This window comes from Microtus oregoni, unplaced genomic scaffold (assembly GCF_018167655.1).
Source record: "Microtus oregoni isolate MIOR12 unplaced genomic scaffold, Mior012 000018F_ref0000195, whole genome shotgun sequence".
NCBI lineage: Eukaryota > Metazoa > Chordata > Mammalia > Rodentia > Cricetidae > Microtus > Microtus oregoni.
In genome coordinates, this window is record NW_024543077.1 from 29,116,571 (window position 1) to 29,135,861 (window position 19,291).

Genomic DNA, 19,291 nt, shown 5'->3' on the forward strand with positions numbered 1-19,291 from the left:
TTCTTATTATTTATTTTATCAGTGAAGACAGATTGATAGGTACATAGATAGGTAGGGAGATAAAGCACTTGGAGTCCAATCTCACGGCTACATGGAACTATCTGACAAACTAAACCAAAACTAAACAATGCTGACAGAATATCTGTAGTTGAGAGGGCCTAAGAAGACAGGTGAGATTTTCTTGTAAGAAGAAGGAACTCAGTTTGAGCCCAAGAATCCATGCTGAAGAGAAAACGAAAAAAGTCACAAGGACTTTTAACACTAGTAATGGGAAAGGTCATGGAGACAAATGAGAACCTGGGGCTTGTTGGTCAGCTAGCCTAGTCTACTTGGAAAGTTACAAAGCAATCAGAGACCCTATCTGAAAAGAAATAGAAAATAAAAGTTTGGGGGCTGGAGAGATGGCTCAGAGGTTAAGAGCACTGACTATTCTTCCAGAGGTCCTGAGTTCAATTCCCAGCAACCACATGGTGGCTCACAACCATCTGTAATGATACCTGGTGCCCCCTTCTGGCCTGCAGGTGTACATGCAGGCAGAACGCTGTATACATAATTAATATATAAATCTTTAAAAAAAAATAAATAAAAGTTTGGTCAAATCAAAGGCCTGAAACCAGAGATTCACTTCTGTCTTCCAAATATATACACACACATATATATAATCACATACTTATTTTTCCACAAGTATATACACACAGAATGCCCAAACATGCACACACAGTTGTACAATAGCACATACAAATTCATACAATAGTACATACAATTCATTGCTATCTTTGATTGTGTCTTTCTATGGTTATTTATGCTGGTTTATATTTGTAACACACATTCTCATTTATTAAGTAGGTTTGATGTAAAAAAGATATCAACTTTGTGACAGGTTTTGAATATTTTGCAAAGCAAATCCCATGTACCAGGAACATCTGTGGTGGAGTGATTATTCTGTTGTATCCTCTGAAGATTTGTCACTCAACTTGCTTTAATAAAACAATGACTGGCCAGCAGATAGGCCTGAGACAGAGGGAGCATGTCTAGATTGTGTCATGTTAATAAATGTTCAACTATGTGGAGAATATGTGTTAAATTAAAAATGTCACAGGTAGTTAGCAATAAGCCTGATATATTGGTCAAGTATTTTCAATTATTAAAAGCCTCTATGTAGTTACTTTGAACTGATATGTAGGAAAGAAATGACTGTTTAAAAATGGCATTCCGGAAGAGCAGAGGCGTTCTGTAGGGCTGGGTTGAAAGTCTCTGTCTAATAGCATCCGCCTGACCCCCAGTTTGGGGGGCACCTAGCCAGGGGCTGTCCTCCCTTACTCTAGCCTTGCATGTACTTGGTATTAACCGAGATGCGGAGAGCTGGTCTCGCTCAGGGATCAGAGAAGGAGGAGAGTGACCGGTCCTGGGCTGTTCCTGCATACCCGGCGGCCACCAGAACTCCAGCCCTAGGGAGTGGGCAGGGCCTCTAGCCGCCTCGCTCCCTGCTTTTCCTCTCCTTCAGCGTTGTCTACTAGCTACTTTTCCTGCTCTCTCTCCCAGGAGACGAACGTTTGAGCCTGAGATGGCAGCCACCCTGCTCATGGCTGGGTCCCAGATCAGACTTAATGCCAATGCCTTCTCGACATTTCTAACCATGTCTCTAATTTCAAGAAGAAAGGCTGGGACTAAACTCCTAGATGCTAAGTAGTGAGGAAGCATTGTGTGATTTCAGGCCCCTGTGACGTTTGAAGATATGGCCATGTACCTCACTCGGGAAGAATGGAGACCTCTGGATCATGCACAAAGAGACCTTTACAGGGACGTGATGCAGGAGAATCACGGAAATGTTGTCTCACTGGACTTTGAGATCTGGAGCGAGAACGAAACAAATTTGAAAGAGGAGCTTAGTGAAGATGTGGAGTTTGTGACCATGTCCGAAGAGCCTATTGGGGATGCTGAGAAGAACCTGGAAAGCGAAGAAGTCTTTGAAAGTGGGGACAGGTCCGAAAGACAGTGGGGAGAGCTGATCGCAGAGGAGTGGGTCAGCTACCCTCTCCAGCAGGTCACAAAGAAGTTCACACAGGCATCCGCTATCACATGAGTTCTCAGTGTGGGGAGGCCTTTAGTCAGATTTCAGACCTCAATCGACACCAATAAACGCACATGGGACACCAAGCCTACAAGTGTTAAGAATGCGGCAAGGGCTTCAGCCGCAGCTCCCACCTTAACCAGCATCAGAGAACACACACGGGCGAGTATCAAGGTTATGATAAAAATTTTTACTTAAAGCTAAAGAAAACTGTGATGTCTAAAGAAAGTATCCAATTGTTGTCATGAATTGAACTTTCTTTTTTCTATGAGTGTGTTCCTATTTCCAGACTTCAGAAAGATATAAATAGACTAAAAATATATGAGGCACTAGAGTCATGCCTAGGTGAGAACTATTGTTAGATGTTTGACAGCTTCCTGTAATTTCTTCTGCAATAATATCCAAGGTATTATCTTTAAGTGGATACAGAATGCACATTCAAATACACACAAGATGCAGGGCTGGTTCAACATATGAAAATCTATTAATGTAATCCATCATATAAATAAACTGAAAGAAAAAAACCATATGATCATTTCATTAGAAGCTGAAAAAGCATTTGACAAAATTCAACACCCCTTTATGATAAAAGTCTTGGAGAAATTAGGGATACAAGGGTCATACCTAAACATAATAAAAGCTATATACAGCAAGCCGACAGCTAACATTAAGTTAAACGGAGAAAAACTCAAAGCCATCCCACTAAAATCAGGAACACAACAAGGATGTCCACTCTCTCCATACCTCTTCAATATAGTGCTTGAAATTCTAGCAATAGCAATAAGACAACATAAGGGGATCAAGGGGATTCGTATCAGAAAAGAAGAAGTTAAGCTCTCGTTATTTGCAGATGATATGATAGTACACATAAGCGACCCCAAAAACTCTACCAAAGAACTCCTACAGCTGATAAACACCTTTAGGATTGTGGCAAGATACAAGATCAACTCCAAAAAATCAGTGGTCTTCCTATACACTAAGGATAAGGAAACAGAGAGGGAAGTTAGAGAAGCATCACCTTTCACGATAGCCACAAATAGCATAAAATATCTTGGGGTAACTCTGACCAAGGATGTGAAAGATCTATTTGACAAGAACCTTAAGTCTTTGAAGAAAGAAATTGAAGAGGACACCAGAAAATGGAAGGACCTCCCTTGCTCTTGGATTGGGAGGATCAACGTAGTAAAAATGGCAATTTTACAAAAAGCAATCTATAGATTCAATGCAATCCCCATCAAAATCCCATCAAAATTCTTCTCAGATCTGGAGAAGACAATAATCAACTTTATATGGAAAAACAAAAAACCCAGGATAGCCAAAACAATCTTATACAACAAAGGATCGTCTGGAGGCATTACCATCCCTGACTTCAAACTCTACTACAGAGCTGCAGTATTGAAAACAGCTTGGTATTGGAATAAAAACAGAGAAGTCGACCAATGGAATCGAATAGAAGACCCTGACATTAACCCACAAACCTATGAACACCTGATTTTCGATAAAGGAGCTAAAAGTATACAATAGAAAAAAGAGAGCATCTTCAACAAATTGTGCTGGCAAAACTGGATGTCAACTTATAGAAGAATGAAAATAGATCCATATCTATCACCATGCACAAAACTCAAGTCCAAATGGATTAAAGACCTCAACATCAGTCCGAACACACTGAACTTGATAGAAGAGAAAGTGGGAAGTACTCTACAACACAGGGGCACAGGAGACCACTTCCTACGTATAACCCCAGTAGCACAGACATTAAGGACCTCATTGAATAAATGGGACCTCCTGAGACTGAGAAGCTTCTGTAAAGCAAAGGATATTGTCGCTAAGAAACAAAGGCAACCCACTGACTGGGAGAAGATCTTCACCAACCCCGCAACTGACAAAGGTCTGATCTCCAAAATATATAAAGATCTCAAGAAACTAGACCGTAAAAGGCTAATCAATCCAATTATAAAATGGGGCACGGAGCTGAACAGAGAATTCTCAACAGAAGTCCAAATGGCCAAAAGACACTTAAGGTCATGCTCAACTTCCTTAGTGATCAGGGAAATGCAAATCAAGACAACTTTAAGATACCATCTTACACCTGTCAGAATGGCTAAAATAAAAAACACCAAGGATAGCCTTTGCTGGAGAGGTTGTGGAGAAAGGGGTACACTCATCCATTGCTGGTGGGAATGCAAACTTGTTCAACCACTTTGGAAAGCAGTGTGGTGGTTTCTCAGGAAATTCGGGATCAACCTACCCCTGGATCCAGCAATACCACTCTTGGGAATATACCCAAGAGAGGCCTTATCATACAACAAAAATATATGATCTACTATGTTCATAGCAGCATTGTTTGTAATAGCCAGAACCTGGAAACAACCTAGATACCCTTCAATAGAAGAATGGATGAAGAAAGTATGGAATATATACATATTAGAGTACTACTCAGCAGTAAAAAAACAAGGACTTCTTGAATTTTGCATGCAAATAAACGGAAATAGAAAACACTATCCTGAGTGAGGTAAGCCAGACCCAAAAAGAGGAGCATGGAATGTACTCACTCATATTTGGTTTCTAGCCATAAACAAAGGACATTGAGCCTATAGTTAGTGATCCTAGAGAAGCTAAATAAGGAGAACCCAAAGAAAAACACATAGGCATCCTCCTGAATATTAACCTTCATCAGGCGATGAAAGGAGACAGAGACAGAGACACACATTGGAGCACGGGACAGAAATCTCAAGGTCCAAATCAGGAACAGAAGGAGAGAGAGTACGAGCAAGGAACTCAGGACCGCGAGGGGTGCACCCACACACTGAGACAAAGGGGATGTTCTATTGGGAACTCACGAAGGCCAGCTGGCCTGGGTCTGAAAAAGCCTGGGATAAAACTGGACTCACTGAACATAGAGGACAATGAGGACTACTGAGAACTCAAGAACAATGGCAATGGGTTTCTGATCCTACTGCACGTACTGGATTTGTAGGAGCCTAGGCAGTTTGGATGCTCATCTTATTAGAACTGGATGGAGGTGGGGGTTCCTTGGACTTTTTACAGGGCAGGGAACCCTGATTGCTCTTCGGGCTGAGCAGGGAGAGGGACTTGGTTGGGGGAGGGGGAGGGAAATGGGAGGCGGTGGCGGGGAAGACACAGAAATCTTTAATAAATAAATAAATTTAAAAAAAGAAAAAAACAAATACACACAAGAGACACACACATACATCACATATCTACAATGAACACAAGTTTTAAGACAGTTTTTCACTCATGAAAACTTTTCTCCTGTAAACATTCATTTCTGTAAAAGAGGAGCTGAGAGTCATCGTACAGCTTACTTACACAATGAATTGGTTCATGTAAAGAAAAAGCAAACTTAGACTTGAAGTAAAAGAAATTAATTCTTCTAAGAAAGCTTTCCAGGCCGGGCAGTGGTGGTGCACATTTTTAATCCCAGCACTTGGGAGGCAGAGGCATTTCCAGGACAGGCCCCAAAGCTACAGAGAAACGCAGTCTCAAAAAACAGAAGAAAAAAAAACCAAAAACCAAAAAAAGAAAGTTTCCCAGTAGAAATATCTGGTGCTGATCTCCTCCACTCCCACGGAAATATTTCATAATATATGACCAATTCCTCTGTCATCTTCTGAACTAAGTTCCCAAACAGAGGCATCAATTGTATCTTGGCTCAACTCCAGGAGTTTCTGAAACATTCCAGTAAAAGAGGTATTCACGTAAATCTTGAATCAGATTTATTTGAGAAGGAAGAAAACATGAGTATGAATACCTCTGCAAAGTGTGGAAAGGGGTAGCTGCATACTGAATGAGCATAAGACTCAAATAGGACTTCTTAATAACCGAGAGCAAAGGAGATTTTGATGGTGGGAATTTGCTGGATTTCAATTCCTGATCCTGAAAAAGCTCAGGGATGAGCTTGATTTTATGCCAAGGGATTCATTGCTTTTGTGCTCAGTGGACAAGGATAGAGTTTGTTTTTATGGATCTGATTTGAGAGGCAAATTGTGTGTCTTTACTGGCCCCTTTTAATGTTGGCTCTTTTCAGAGAGATGTTGTTTCTTTAACTACTTCTAGATTCAGAGAAAAGGTACTTTCTTTTGGCTCTGGTTTCAGGACCAATGTATGTTTCTTTGAATACCCTTTCTCCAACCAATAATGCTTCATAAAATGTTTGTCCATTAGTTTGTTACTTCAAACTAAAATAATAAGAGGTATCATGATGCTTGAACAAATTGTTGACACTATAAAATTCTTTTCTATACAATAACTGTTTTTGTTTAAAGAATAGTTTACAATAAGCACTCAGTTTTTTCCTCAGGTCCAAAGATTATGGTAATATGCACCACAAACTTAATCAGATTGATTACACACAAAAAGTCTTACTCCTATATGAAGCACAAAACATTCTGACACTGATTTTCATAGAGTATCACTACAGTATGATTTTTCTCATGTTTTTAAAGAACACACATATTAAACTCAGAGTTTCTCTATAGGATGTCTTATTTTACATATTTGGAGATGATTGGGAAAAAGGATTCAGGACAGATTCCATTCACATGTATCTCTCCAGTATGTGTTCTTTTATGCAATTGAAGATGATTGTGACATGCAAAGTCCTTACCACATTGATGGCATTCATAGGGTTTATTGCCAGTATGTGTTCTTTTATGATTTTGAAGAGCACAGTTGTGAGCAAAGACCTTACCACATTGATTACATTCAAAGGTTTTCTCTCCAGTATGTGTTCTTTTATGCCTTTGAAGATGACTGTATTGAGCAAAGGCCTTATCACACTGATTACATTCATAGGGTTTCTCTCCAGTATGTGTTCTTTTGTGCCTTTGAAGATGACTGTGTTCAGCCAAGGCCTTACCACACTGATTACATTCATAGCGTTTCTCTCCAGTATTTGTTCTTTTATGGTATTGAAGGTGACTAAGATGTGCAAAGGCATTACCACACTGATTACATTCATAGGGTTTCTCTCCAGTATGTGTTCTTTTATGCATTTGAAGAGTACCGCGTTGAGGAAAGGCCTTACCACACTGATTACATTCATCGGGTTTCTCTCCAGTATGTGTTCTTTTATGCTTTTGAAGATTACTCTGATCTGCAAAGGCCTTACCACACTGATTACATTCATAGGGTTTCTCTCCAGTATGTGTTCTTTTATGCTTTTGAAGATTACTCTGATCTGCAAAGGCCTTACCACACTGATTACATTCATAGGGTTTCTCTCCAGTATGTATTCTTTTATGCATTTGAAGAGTACCACATTGAGCAAAGGCCTTACCACTCTGATTACATTCATAGGGTTTCTCTCCAGTATGTGTTCTTTTGTGCCTTTGAAGATGACTATGACATGCAAAGTATTTACCACACTGATTACATTCATAGGGTTTCTCTCCAGTATGTGTTCTTTTATGCGTTTGAAGATTACCACGTTGAGCAAAGGCCTTACCACACTGATTACATTCATAGGGTTTCTCTCCAGTATGTGTTCTTTTATGGTATTGAAGGTGACTATGACGTGCAAAGGCCTTACCACACTGATTACATTCATAGGGTTTCTCTCCAGTATGTGTTCTTTTATGCATTTGAAGAGTACCGCGTTGAGGAAAGGCCTTACCACACTGATTACATTCATCGGGTGTCTCTCCAGTATGTGTTCTTTTATGCTTTTGAAGATTACTCTGATCTGCAAAGGCCTTACCACACTGATTACATTCATAGGGTTTCTCTCCAGTATGTGTTCTTTTATGCTTTTGAAGATTACTCTGATCTGCAAAGGCCTTACCACACTGATTACATTCATAGGGTTTCTCTCCAGTATGTGTTCTTTTATGCTTTTGAAGAGTACCGCATTGAGGAAAGGCCTTACCACACTGATTACATTCATAGGGTTTCTCTCCAGTATGTGTTCTTTTATGCATTTGAAGAGTACTAGGTCGAGCAAAGGCCTTACCACACTGATGACATTCACAGGGTTTCTCTCCAGTATGTGTTCTTTTATGGTATTGAAGCTGACTATGATGTGCAAAGTATTTACCACACTGATTACATTCATAGGGCTTCTCTCCATTATGTGTTCTTTTATGCCTTTGAAGATTACTGTTCTGAGCAAAGGCCTTACCACACTGATTACATTCATAGGGTTTCTCTCCAGTATGTGTTCTTTTATGTGTTTGAAGATTATCCTGACGTGCAAAGCATTTACCACATTGATTACATTCATAGGGTTTCTCTCCAGTATGTGCTCTTTTTTTCTTTTGAAGATGACTGTGATCAGCAAAGGCCTTACCAAGCAGATTAAGTTCATATGATTTTTCTTCATTATGTGTTCTTTTATGACTTTGATGAGTTTCATAAAGAACAAAGTCTTTATCATCTTGACTATATTCATAGAGTTTTTCTCCAGTGTGTGTTCTTTCATGCATTTGATGATGACTGTGATAATCAAAGGCTTTACCACATTGCTTAATTTCACAGCATTTTTCTCTGGTATGTGTTTTTTCATTCCTTAGAAGGTGAGTGTCATAAGACAAGGCTTTAGCACAGTGAGAACATACTGAAAATTTCTCTCCAATTTGATTTCTTTCAATCCTGCAAGGATAATTTACACATGTAAAAACTTTACCACATTCAATTCACTGTTGAACCTCAGATCTGTATGAATTAATTTCATAATTTGTTCCAATTGTAAAAATGAATCAAATATTAATGTCTTATAACTTCATTTAAAATCATGTTTTCTTCTTTTATTAGGAAAAATATTTGTGATGATAAATTCCTTTGCGTCATGGTTTACCATTTCATCTATACCTATCCCTATATTTTTTCTATGATATTTTTCACATTTTTAAAAAAAAACTCCATACACTGAGTGCCTTACAAACTTTACTGCATTCATAAATTTTACTATGAATCATTATACATTGGCTAAGTGAACTAAGACACCAAGAAGTATTGGCAGACTTAGAACTCTTTGGGCTTTTTTGTAATGTGAAGTTGTTTATGTATTAACAATGATGGTAGAAAACCAATTACTGTATACTTGGACTTAATTGAACAAGTATACTCTCCATGGGAACTACAGTTTATCTTCTAATTGTTCTTAATGAGATGTATGCTATATCTTTCCATATCCATATTCTCATATGCTTGTATCAAGGGGAACATATGATATACATAGTAAAGGAAGAATAGTAAATAAAAGATTTCCACATTGAATCCTCATGGTTTCACTTGCTGTTCCTCATAGACTTGTGGTATAGATATTAAGGTTTCTCCACAACAACTGCCCCTTGACCCTTGACTCTAATTGCCACTTTCACTAAACTTAGCAAGTCACAAAAAGTATATGAGTAATCCAAGTCTTACCATGAGCTATTGATTTAGGAGAAAGTTTGCAGCTACACTCATCACTGAAATGTGTATACAGTTTTTGTCATGAGTAGCAAGAAAGAAATGGACTGACAGATCTACTACATAGCTCTCACGTTGCTATGATTCAAATGGTGATATCTGTTGAGTCATTGCTTCCTTGACTTTTTCTTTTTTTTTTTTTTTTTTTTTTTTTTAAATATTTATTTATTTATTATGTATACAATATTCTATCTGTGAGTATGTCTGCAGGCCAGAAGAGGGCACCAGACCTCATTCCAGATGGTTGTGAGCCACCATGTGGTTGCCGGGAATTGAACTCAGGACCTTTGGAAGAGCAGGCAATGCTCTTAACCACTGAGCCATCTCTCCCGCCCCTCCTTGACTTTTTCTTAAATGAATGCCTTGCAAATGCAATTCACATAAGAGAAATTGAGGAATATGGATTTGTGAGAATTTAATAACCATCAATGCATTTAAAGGTGTGCTTATTTACACTGTTGCTTCTGATTAATTGTTCCAGGACATATTACAAACTCATCCGAGGCACATTGTTATAAACTTGCACAGGAAAATTACCTTTCAGGTCTTCTAGAACATTGACTATGTTCTTCAGTGTTACCGTCCTCCAAAATGTACCCTGAAATACAGTACCAGAATATGTATGTTATATTACTTAATATTGTACAACAATTAGCTCATTATCTTAAGTGCACCTAACAACTATGATTGTGTTATTCATCTCATTTTCTTCTTTCTAAATCAAATTACAGAACAACATTATAAGGCAAGGAAAGGTTGTCTCCATATTTTGAAACATGAAGGAAATTCATTTTTACCTATAGTAGTGAGGTTCCTGTAGGTCTCCAGCATCACATCTTTGTAGAGATTTTTCTGGGAAGGACTCAGCAAATCCCACTCTTCCTGAGTGAAGTTGATATGTAGATCATCATAGGTCACTGCCTTCAAAAATATACCACACATGTATACAATGTAAGCATGACAGTGACATCATTGGAAATGCATACTTCTTTGAAAGTACAGTTGTATGATTCTGGTGCTCCCCATTCTTATTCTGTGACATAGTCAGTTACTTTAGAAGTAAATTGAAAAGGAGAGTCAATTCTGTCATTTCTATACACTTTGAATGGGATTTCACCTTATAAGAACAATATCTATTAACAGGGTGAGACAAGAAAAAAGATCAACAGTAAATTATATGCATGAGAAAATTGTATGAAAAATTACTCATTATAGAAAGAAAAAAAGATACACAAATGTGTGAATTGGTGTATTGTGCCTTTAACCACAACACTCAGAAAACAGAGGTGGGTATATTTGTCTCTGAGTTGAATGCCAGTCAAGTCTATGCAATCAGGTCCAGGAGAGGTGGCAGTACAGACTCTGTCTCCATTGCAAGCCTCAATGTTACAAACAATGGGATAGAAAAACTAACAGGCTTTTATTGAAGTTTCTACAAAGAGTTGTTTTCTCTCCAGTTCTGTAGTCTTCTTCCAGACCCTGAAGTATCCTAATATAAACTGCAATACCAATAACATTTTGAAGAAAAACAACTTCCTGTATAAAACAGTTACAAGTGGACAGATGAAAACAGTAGAAATATAAATGTTGGTCGTAAATTATCAACACAGACCTGGAGAGAGGGCAGATTAATTCAGCACTCTTGCTGATCTTGAATGGAGATGGACAAATTTGCCTGTCCTTACATGGGGATTACAACTATCCATTTTTCCAGGGTCAGGATTTCTGATATCCTTTGATCACTCTCATGGTACATATCCATGCAGGCATATAAAACAGTCATATTGATTTAAAAAATCAAAGCAAGCATAACAAGCAAGAAGATGTTCATACAACTGTAATTTAATAACTAAAAATACTCAGGCAGTATTAATGCTATCAATCCATGGGATGGCATCCTGGGAATCAGAGAGATACCCTCTGTCAAATTTTTTTTAAAGATTTATTTATTTATTATGTATACAACATTCTGCCTCCATGTATGCCCGCACGCCAGAGGAGGGTGCCAGATCTCAGTACAGATGGTTGTGAGCCACCATGTGGTTGCTGGGAATTGAACTCAGGACCTCTGGAAGAGCAGCCAATGCTCTTAACCTCTGAGCCATCTCTCCAGCCCCCTCTGTCAAATTTTAAAATTCAAGATAAGCATGAAGCTCAGCACAGCAGCATATACTTGACATAAAAATTACCTGCATTCCAAGGCCATCATCCAATAACATAGAAACAAATAGAGCCAGGAATGATGCCTCCCTTTAGTTTCAGGAATTTAGAGCCACACAATTACTTAGATAAGCAAAAAAAAAAAAAAAACAATTAAAACAGCAGGTTACCAAACTCTTGTGCACTGAATAACAACTGTTTCTGCTCTTTCTTATGTGATTTAGAGATCGAACCTATAATGATGGTAATAGCATTTCAGTATAAGTAGGAAGTTGGCTGATTAATGTCAAGCACAACACAGTATATAAATGTCAGGAAATTACTTTAGGGTATTGAAACTCATAGCATACAATGAGGAATTTCATCTAGAAAGGCTTCTCCTACTAAAGATCCACAGAAAATTGAAATAAAACCAATAAAGAGAGAAAGTTCTTCAAACACATGATGTTTTCTGGGGGGTTGTTCATTCAATCAAGGACATTCTGAACCCAGTCACTACTGGTCCATGGTCAACAACTGAAAGAAATCATTTCATCACATCAAAGCTTCACATTTAATGATCCTTAAAGGACTCTTAGAAGAAATGCAATACTAGCTCAGAAATGAGAAATAGATGTTTATTTATTAGGGATAGACTCACAAATCAGAATCCTATGCTTGAACTGAGTTCAGAAACTGAATCATGCAGCCAGAAAAGAGGCTGGACTCATGCTCTATACTGGCATATATAGTATAAGAGGCCACGCCCCAGTGGTCAGGAAACCACTGGATGTAAAACTTCCTACAGCACATTCTCCTTTTGTTTAAATAAGAGAGTTCTAAGCCCAATACACAATTATATACAATAAATAAGAACAATATATTCATTAATTATCCTATCCTAACTAGTTTATGTCTTGTATAATAACTTGGCCAAGTCATGAGAGGAAAGTAACTTCAACTATCTAGTCTTTAACCCCATCAAAGATCCAAGAAGGGAAATAATATTACTTGAGTAAGCAAGAAGTGCAATCTAGCAACTTTCAAAATGTGCAACAAATTACAGAGACAACTGGCTCCCTGGGCAATCATCCAAAGTCTCATTTGCAATGTTGAAGCAACCAACTTTGGCAAAGACCTAGAATAACTGACTGACCACTTAAGGAGGTAGGAAATTTTTAAGAATCATCTTATCCTGTCTTGGCAAGATTTAACAGTCCTGCTTATCCATTTTTGGATATCATGTATTTTGTCAGTAGTTGAGATATGAACATGTCTTTGCCTAAAGGCCAGTTTTGCCAAGAAGAAAACAAGCTCCAAGTAAAATGACTGGTGCTCAACATTCTCTGGGGAATAGATCCGTGCTACCAGGAGCAATTGTGTCTCACTTCAACAGTACCCTAAGTTATTTAAATGTCATATTCTACAGCTCTTTGAAGTGGTTGAAGATTATTTATCTATGCAGAATATAATCTCTACTTATCTAAAAAACCTGACTAGTCTAACTATAAGTATGACAAACATAGATGACTATTGATCTATAATTCTCAATACCTATATAATTTAAAGACTAAGACTTCATATGAGAATATTATACAATAAACAACTGTGCAACAAATGAAGACAATGAATTCAAAATGTAAACAATGTATAAGTATCTTTATCAGAGGTAGAAATGTACATTGCAAAATGATAAATATATTTCAATATATAAAAATGTTTGAAGCAGAGGTAGAAACATGGATGCATTCAATATTCAATATAATTGAACATTGTATCAATGTACAACAATCTATACCAATGTAATTGCCTGTAAATTATAACTCACAAGCATTCACTCTATTACTCACTATTATTAGTGTGAGTAAGCTCACACTATTCTATTATGCCATCCAATTTTCCCTTTTTTTTTCAAAGAGATTATTGAGCCTATAAAATTTCCCTTCCAACCCACAACCCTATACCAATTATTATCAACCCTTCAATGATGTCCCTAACCCTGAGGACAACCTTTGTTGGGAGAGGGGATGTCATCTTTTAGAATTACTTCCAGCAGTCATGGGGGTGATATTCTTTCTATGGGAGCCTATGAAAGTAAAATGATGGTTAGGTTCCAAGTTTACTATCTGGTATAATTGCAAATAGTCTCTGAGTACTTGGTAGGGTTATTCTGACTTCCTATTGGGAGGTCTGCCCAGAACGTTGTAAAAAAGTGCACCACTTCAGCTAAACAAGTTGGAGCCATCTTGATGAGCTGCTAGGCAAAACAGGTCTAGTAGTAGTGCTATCATCATCAAGATGTAATATCAAACAGGTTGAGTTGCTGTTCCTGGAAACTTCAAAAATTACTGCAGGAAAATTCATTGTTCATTGCGGAAAACTTAAACTTTATTTATATAGACATATGCAGACATATATATTCAATGACATGTACAATAGAGACAAAAATTAGATATGAAGAAAAGTAAAATTTTTTTCTAAATTCTTTTATTCTTTCTGTCCCATATTATGGCTCTTAACAGGAGACAGAATCTCTGATTTTTATTTTAACAACATGCTTGGATTTATAGAGGGACAGAGCCAGTGTCAAACTCCAAAGCCAACTCTATAGATTCATAAATATACATCCACCTACAAAAGGCACCCAATGAAATGAGGATAAAAGTGTAGATTATTGATTCTGCTCTTGTTGCGGGAGGTCCTCCCGCTCCTCCAGCCTATAGCTGCTGAGATACCTGCCCATTGGGGCGTGGTCTCTCTCCCTTTAAAAAAGCGGCCACTTCCCTCTCGTCTCTCTCTTCACTTCCTACTCCACTCGTGACTAGACTCCCTTCCTGGTTGCATAGAGGGCTGTTGCCTGGGACAGTGATCTGTAAGTTTTTTCCCCTTTAAATAAATACCACCCTATTAATCATAATTCCAAACTGGTGTGGCATTGTTTGTGACTTACGCCTTCATGATCTAAAAAGAATAAAGGGGCATATATATGTATTCTGATAAGATAAAAGGGTGGATCATTAAAATTAATTTTAAAAAGTAACTACTGATTTATGTATTTTACATTGATATAGATATGGATGCTTCCTTTTGATACTAATTTGACATTATTTTTTGTTAAAACATAATGTCTATAATTTTATATTCTTACTCAAGATATTTACCTAACACAACTCACTTAAACATGTAATGAAAATATCTAGTCCTTGAAAGTTATTATTATCAGCTAGAATATGAAGTACTGCATGTTAGTACATGTTATTGCAATTGAAATTATATTCAAGTTAGGTAGGTTTTCAACATTATACAGAATTTTATTAGCTGATTCATATGTACATACATTAGAGAAAATGTTTGAAGAAGTAGAGCAAACTTTGTCTCATTGGGGATTACAAATTACTTCTGAAAATATACAAAAAATATACAAAAAAATATAAAAAAAATCATTCTAAGTGAGGTAAGCCAGACACAAATGACAGTGGTGTGAACTCCCTTATACATTAATATTAGTTGTAAAGGGTAATCATGCTACAACCCACAGACACAGAGAGGTTAGTTAACAACAAAGGCTCAAGCGGGGATACATGGATCTCCCTCAAAAGGGAAACTAGAATAGGTCTTCTTCTGGATTGATGGGGGTAGGTGGGGATGGGTATAGGAGAAAGCAGGATCAGGAGAGTTGGATGTAGTGAGAATGAAGAAAGTCTACAGGAATTGGAGAACATTTGGAAGTTGGTATGGTACCTAGTACAGTAAATACTCATTAGATTGTGTGAAAATGCCCCTAGCAAGGACTTGTAGGAAAGGGGAATAAGAAGCCTGTGGAGCCTTCTCTAAGCAGGCAAAGTTTTCTATGTTGGGACTGGGACACCAACCCAGCAACAGTATCTTCAATCTACAACTCGTCCTGCTTGCAAGATATATTGAGTTACTTGTTCTTAGAACTTGTAGGAGTAAACAACAAATAACTCGTGAAACTTCAGGCCCATTCCATTAGAGGGAGACAATGCCCATACTAATTGGATGTCCAAGACCTGAGCTCACTACACTACAGGTCTATGATAGAGCCAAACAAGATAGGAAAAAAGTCCAAGAAATGATTTTTCATGATATTCTCCTATTCTCATAGAATGGTGCCTCAGCCAATTGTTATCAGACTGGCCTATTCCAGGAACTGAAAGCACCAGGAGCAGACATGGGCATTCAAACAATAAGAGGAGCTAAGGAGACCCTGCTGGCAATGGGGAGGAAGTACCATAGCAACCACCTCCCACCTTGGTTGAGGACACTAGGTTAACACAGCCCACAGAATCAACTAAGCTGGAGTTATTAGTGCTCAAAGAGACTCGTGATCTTATAGGGGCCTGTGCTAAAAGCTTTGCATATACATTATCAGTACATACTTTGGTGTTTTGTGGGACCTGTAATACTGGGTGTGTATATGTGGGGTGTACTTTAACTCATTTGATAGTTCTTGAGACCCCTTTCCTCATACGGGGTTTTTATATTCAGGCTTGATATGGATTCTGCCTAGTCTTTATTTAACTTGTTGTTCCATGTATATGGGGGTTCCCATGGAGGGGAGGCTGAGGCTGAGGATAAATTAGATTAAGAGAAATGAAGACAGACTCATAGGTTAAATTGAGAGGATGAAAGGTCAGTAGGAAACAGCCCGAGTTTATTTCTCAGCCAGCATATACACTAAACACAGTCAAAAGGCAGATCAAAAGCAGTACAGTCAGCTCCCCACCTCCCTGCACTGTGCTTGGAGGCAGCTCAAACCTGTGCATTATCTGATTCAGCTAAGTAGCTTCTAATCACTAACAAAAAGTGCCTCTGGATGGCCTACACTAGCACAATCTTAAAAGAAAAAAAATGAGCTCTTTCAGCTGGGCAAAATGCTTTTTCTGTTGAGAAACGCAGATGTTACTCACAGCCCTCAAGGTTACTGGAAGAAGCACAGCAGGCATGCTTGAACTCAAAGGCTTTTTTAAGTCTGAAATGATTCCAGATGGAATCTGAGTCACACATGGGCTCCCACATTGGACTGGGAATTTTATAGAGCTAAGAACTAGGGGCTGGATGCTGTGCTTCTCTGATCTTTCAGCTTTCAGCCCTACTCTCTGACTACAGGGTTTATAAATAAGATCAATTTGCACAACACCTAAAAACTAATTTTTAAAAAAGGGGTTCTTCTTAATTCCTATTCATGATTTTGGGTCTAAATCTCTACTAGCAAGTAACTAACAATTAAGTTTTTGAATTCTGTATGTAAATAATAAACTATGCTCTTTTAACCTCTTTGAGCTTTACTACATACAGCACTTAAAAGGTTTTCTATAGTAAACCACGATCATTCTTAACAGTGACCATTAAAATCTTGGGGCCCCACACCATTGATTCCTCCTAGAGTGTGGTAATGCCACTAAACTGTCTGCTCCCCCCCCCCAAAGGTCAACTTTGGGCTATGAATTATTCAGGAAATTTCCAAGATTACTATCTAAGATGGTCCTCATGCACTACACTAGCCAGAACTTGAGATAATTCCTCCACTTTCCCATTACACAAAGACTGGACAAGAGATAATACAGGCAATTCTCCCATGAATTGAAATTATCTTAGGTTTATTTCAGGGACCCTTATAGATAGATACCATTGCCCACAGACAACAAAAAATAATTTCAAAAGCATGGTTCCCATATTCCCAAGTGTTGGGGTAAGCAGTTTGGTCATCCATTAGGTCATGATTTATGTCATCATTGAGGTGGCGGTGGTAACAGGTTACTACGGGTTACGGTAAAAAATATAAACAAAGAAGATTATATTCAGTTATCTTGTTCTGAGAAGAAAAAGGGAAGGTATAGAAATTATAGGATAAATGATGGATTACTAAATTGGCTTTAAATCAAAACCAACTATTTTTATTAAATATTTTACATTATGATAGGTTTTAGTATATTAATACATGTTTGAGAATATTTTTGTTATACTGTATATATTTCTAATCTTGTTTAACATATTTTTGTATATTTATGCAAATTCAAGGTTATTTTTGATAAAAACATACTGTACATATATTTCTACTCTTATGTAAGGTTTTTGTGCCCAACAAGTCACTTAACGATGCAAAATAAATCTCTAGCCCTGCTGTCAAAATGAAGAGGTCCAGGCTCTTTACGGGACATTTGCTTTCTGACCCCAGTAAAACAGCCTACTGCAGGTTCCCAGGCTTACCGGGTCCTGTGGGGAGGAATTAGCACCAGCTTGGACCCCCGCTGGCATGTGTGCCTCTACAGGAGGACTTAGTTCCGTGACCCTGGCACTAGCACAGGCTACCTCCCCTGGGCAAGGGCCACAGATCTTTGGCACAAGGCTTCACATGGCACCTGCAGAGGGGAGGCTGCCATTCAGTCCCTAGCACCTTAGTTTCCAGGGAGAACAAGCCTTCTCTTTGGAAAGGAGACCCTCCCCCACTCCGGGAACCCCATTGGGGATCCTCCCAGGACCTGGCTCCAGCCTCAGCTCCATCCACAGTGAGCTCCTAGCTGTATAGCACAAGCTTCCCACACCCCACCTCAGTACTCACAGCAAGCTAGCAGCTTTTCTCTGAATGGGATTCCAGAAGCCCCGCTTGGAACAGAAGTGGATGAAGGGAATCACAGTTGTGCCAAACTGGCACATTCTCAAAGACCCCTAAAGAGAGACTGGGGAGGAAATGATCAATGGCTGACTTGACTGGTGGGCTGGGAGGAAAGCTAGTAAACCACCAGAGGCCCCATGAGGAATCCATTCTAGGGAACTTTTCAGGTCAGGATTGGTGGGCCATCTGGAAGCCTCAACTTAGTTCCTTGGGAAGGCCACATCCTTCACCATGGGAGGCTCCTCTTGAGCCCTCACACTAAGCCCAAGGATTGGGGAGCACCAGGCCTGGCTAGGTGGCACTGAGAAATGTTAGCTTTTTCACATAGGCAGTGGGCAGAAGTGGAAGAGGAAGGCCCTTGAAGACAGTCCTGCTTGTAAAAGCTGGGAAGACCTTGGCATTGGCTGCTATAGGGGGAGGGAACACCCCGGACTGTTTAAGGAAGCCCTCCTCCCCCGAGTCCTCCTGCACCGTGCTGGTGGACTCCAGTCAGCACAGGGACTTCAGGGGCAAGCATTCCCCTCTCGGGCATGCTCTGGCCCCAGTCTCTACCTGCTGTAGCAGGGAGCTGTGAGCAGAGGTGGGCAGGATTACACAGCCCAAGAGGAGGGATGAGCCATCAGCTGGGCTTATTCCTGAGCAGCGACTAAGGGAGCCAAAGCCTTTGTTTGGTTTTAATACAGCTAAGACGGCTCTCCCGTTAGTGAGCTCCCCTGTGGAGTGGGGTGCGGAGGAGGCTCAGTGCACTGAGGGAAGAGTAATGCGCCCTGGGCTTGGGAGTTGACGCTAGAAGTTTGAGCGTCAGCGCGCTGGCACCAATAGCGGAGGCTCCTTGCCCAGGCAACAGGCCTTGACACCGTCCACATAGTTAAATACAAATGGAGATTGTATGTAAAGGTTAAAGGCAAAGTGGTCCATATTGAGAAAATACTGGAGAAATTAGGCTTCTCCGAGTTTGGCATACTGAAATTGACAAGAAAGATGTTTTTACACACAGCGCCCTGCTCCCAATT

General features: G+C 39.0%; 1 protein-coding gene across 1 annotated transcript; it reads right to left on the minus strand.

Moving 5' to 3' along the window:
• Positions 1–6,576: 6,576 nt before the first annotated feature.
• Positions 6,577–17,920, minus strand: LOC121458631 (zinc finger protein 431-like). The gene is made up of 4 exons (XM_041667940.1): positions 17,873–17,920; positions 10,300–10,423; positions 10,040–10,100; positions 6,577–8,596 (listed from the first exon to the last, which is right to left on the minus strand). Exons 1-4 carry the CDS (start codon positions 17,918–17,920, stop codon positions 6,577–6,579), a joined length of 2,253 nt encoding a protein of 750 aa, XP_041523874.1.
• Between the last annotated feature and the right edge of the window lie 1,371 nt (positions 17,921–19,291).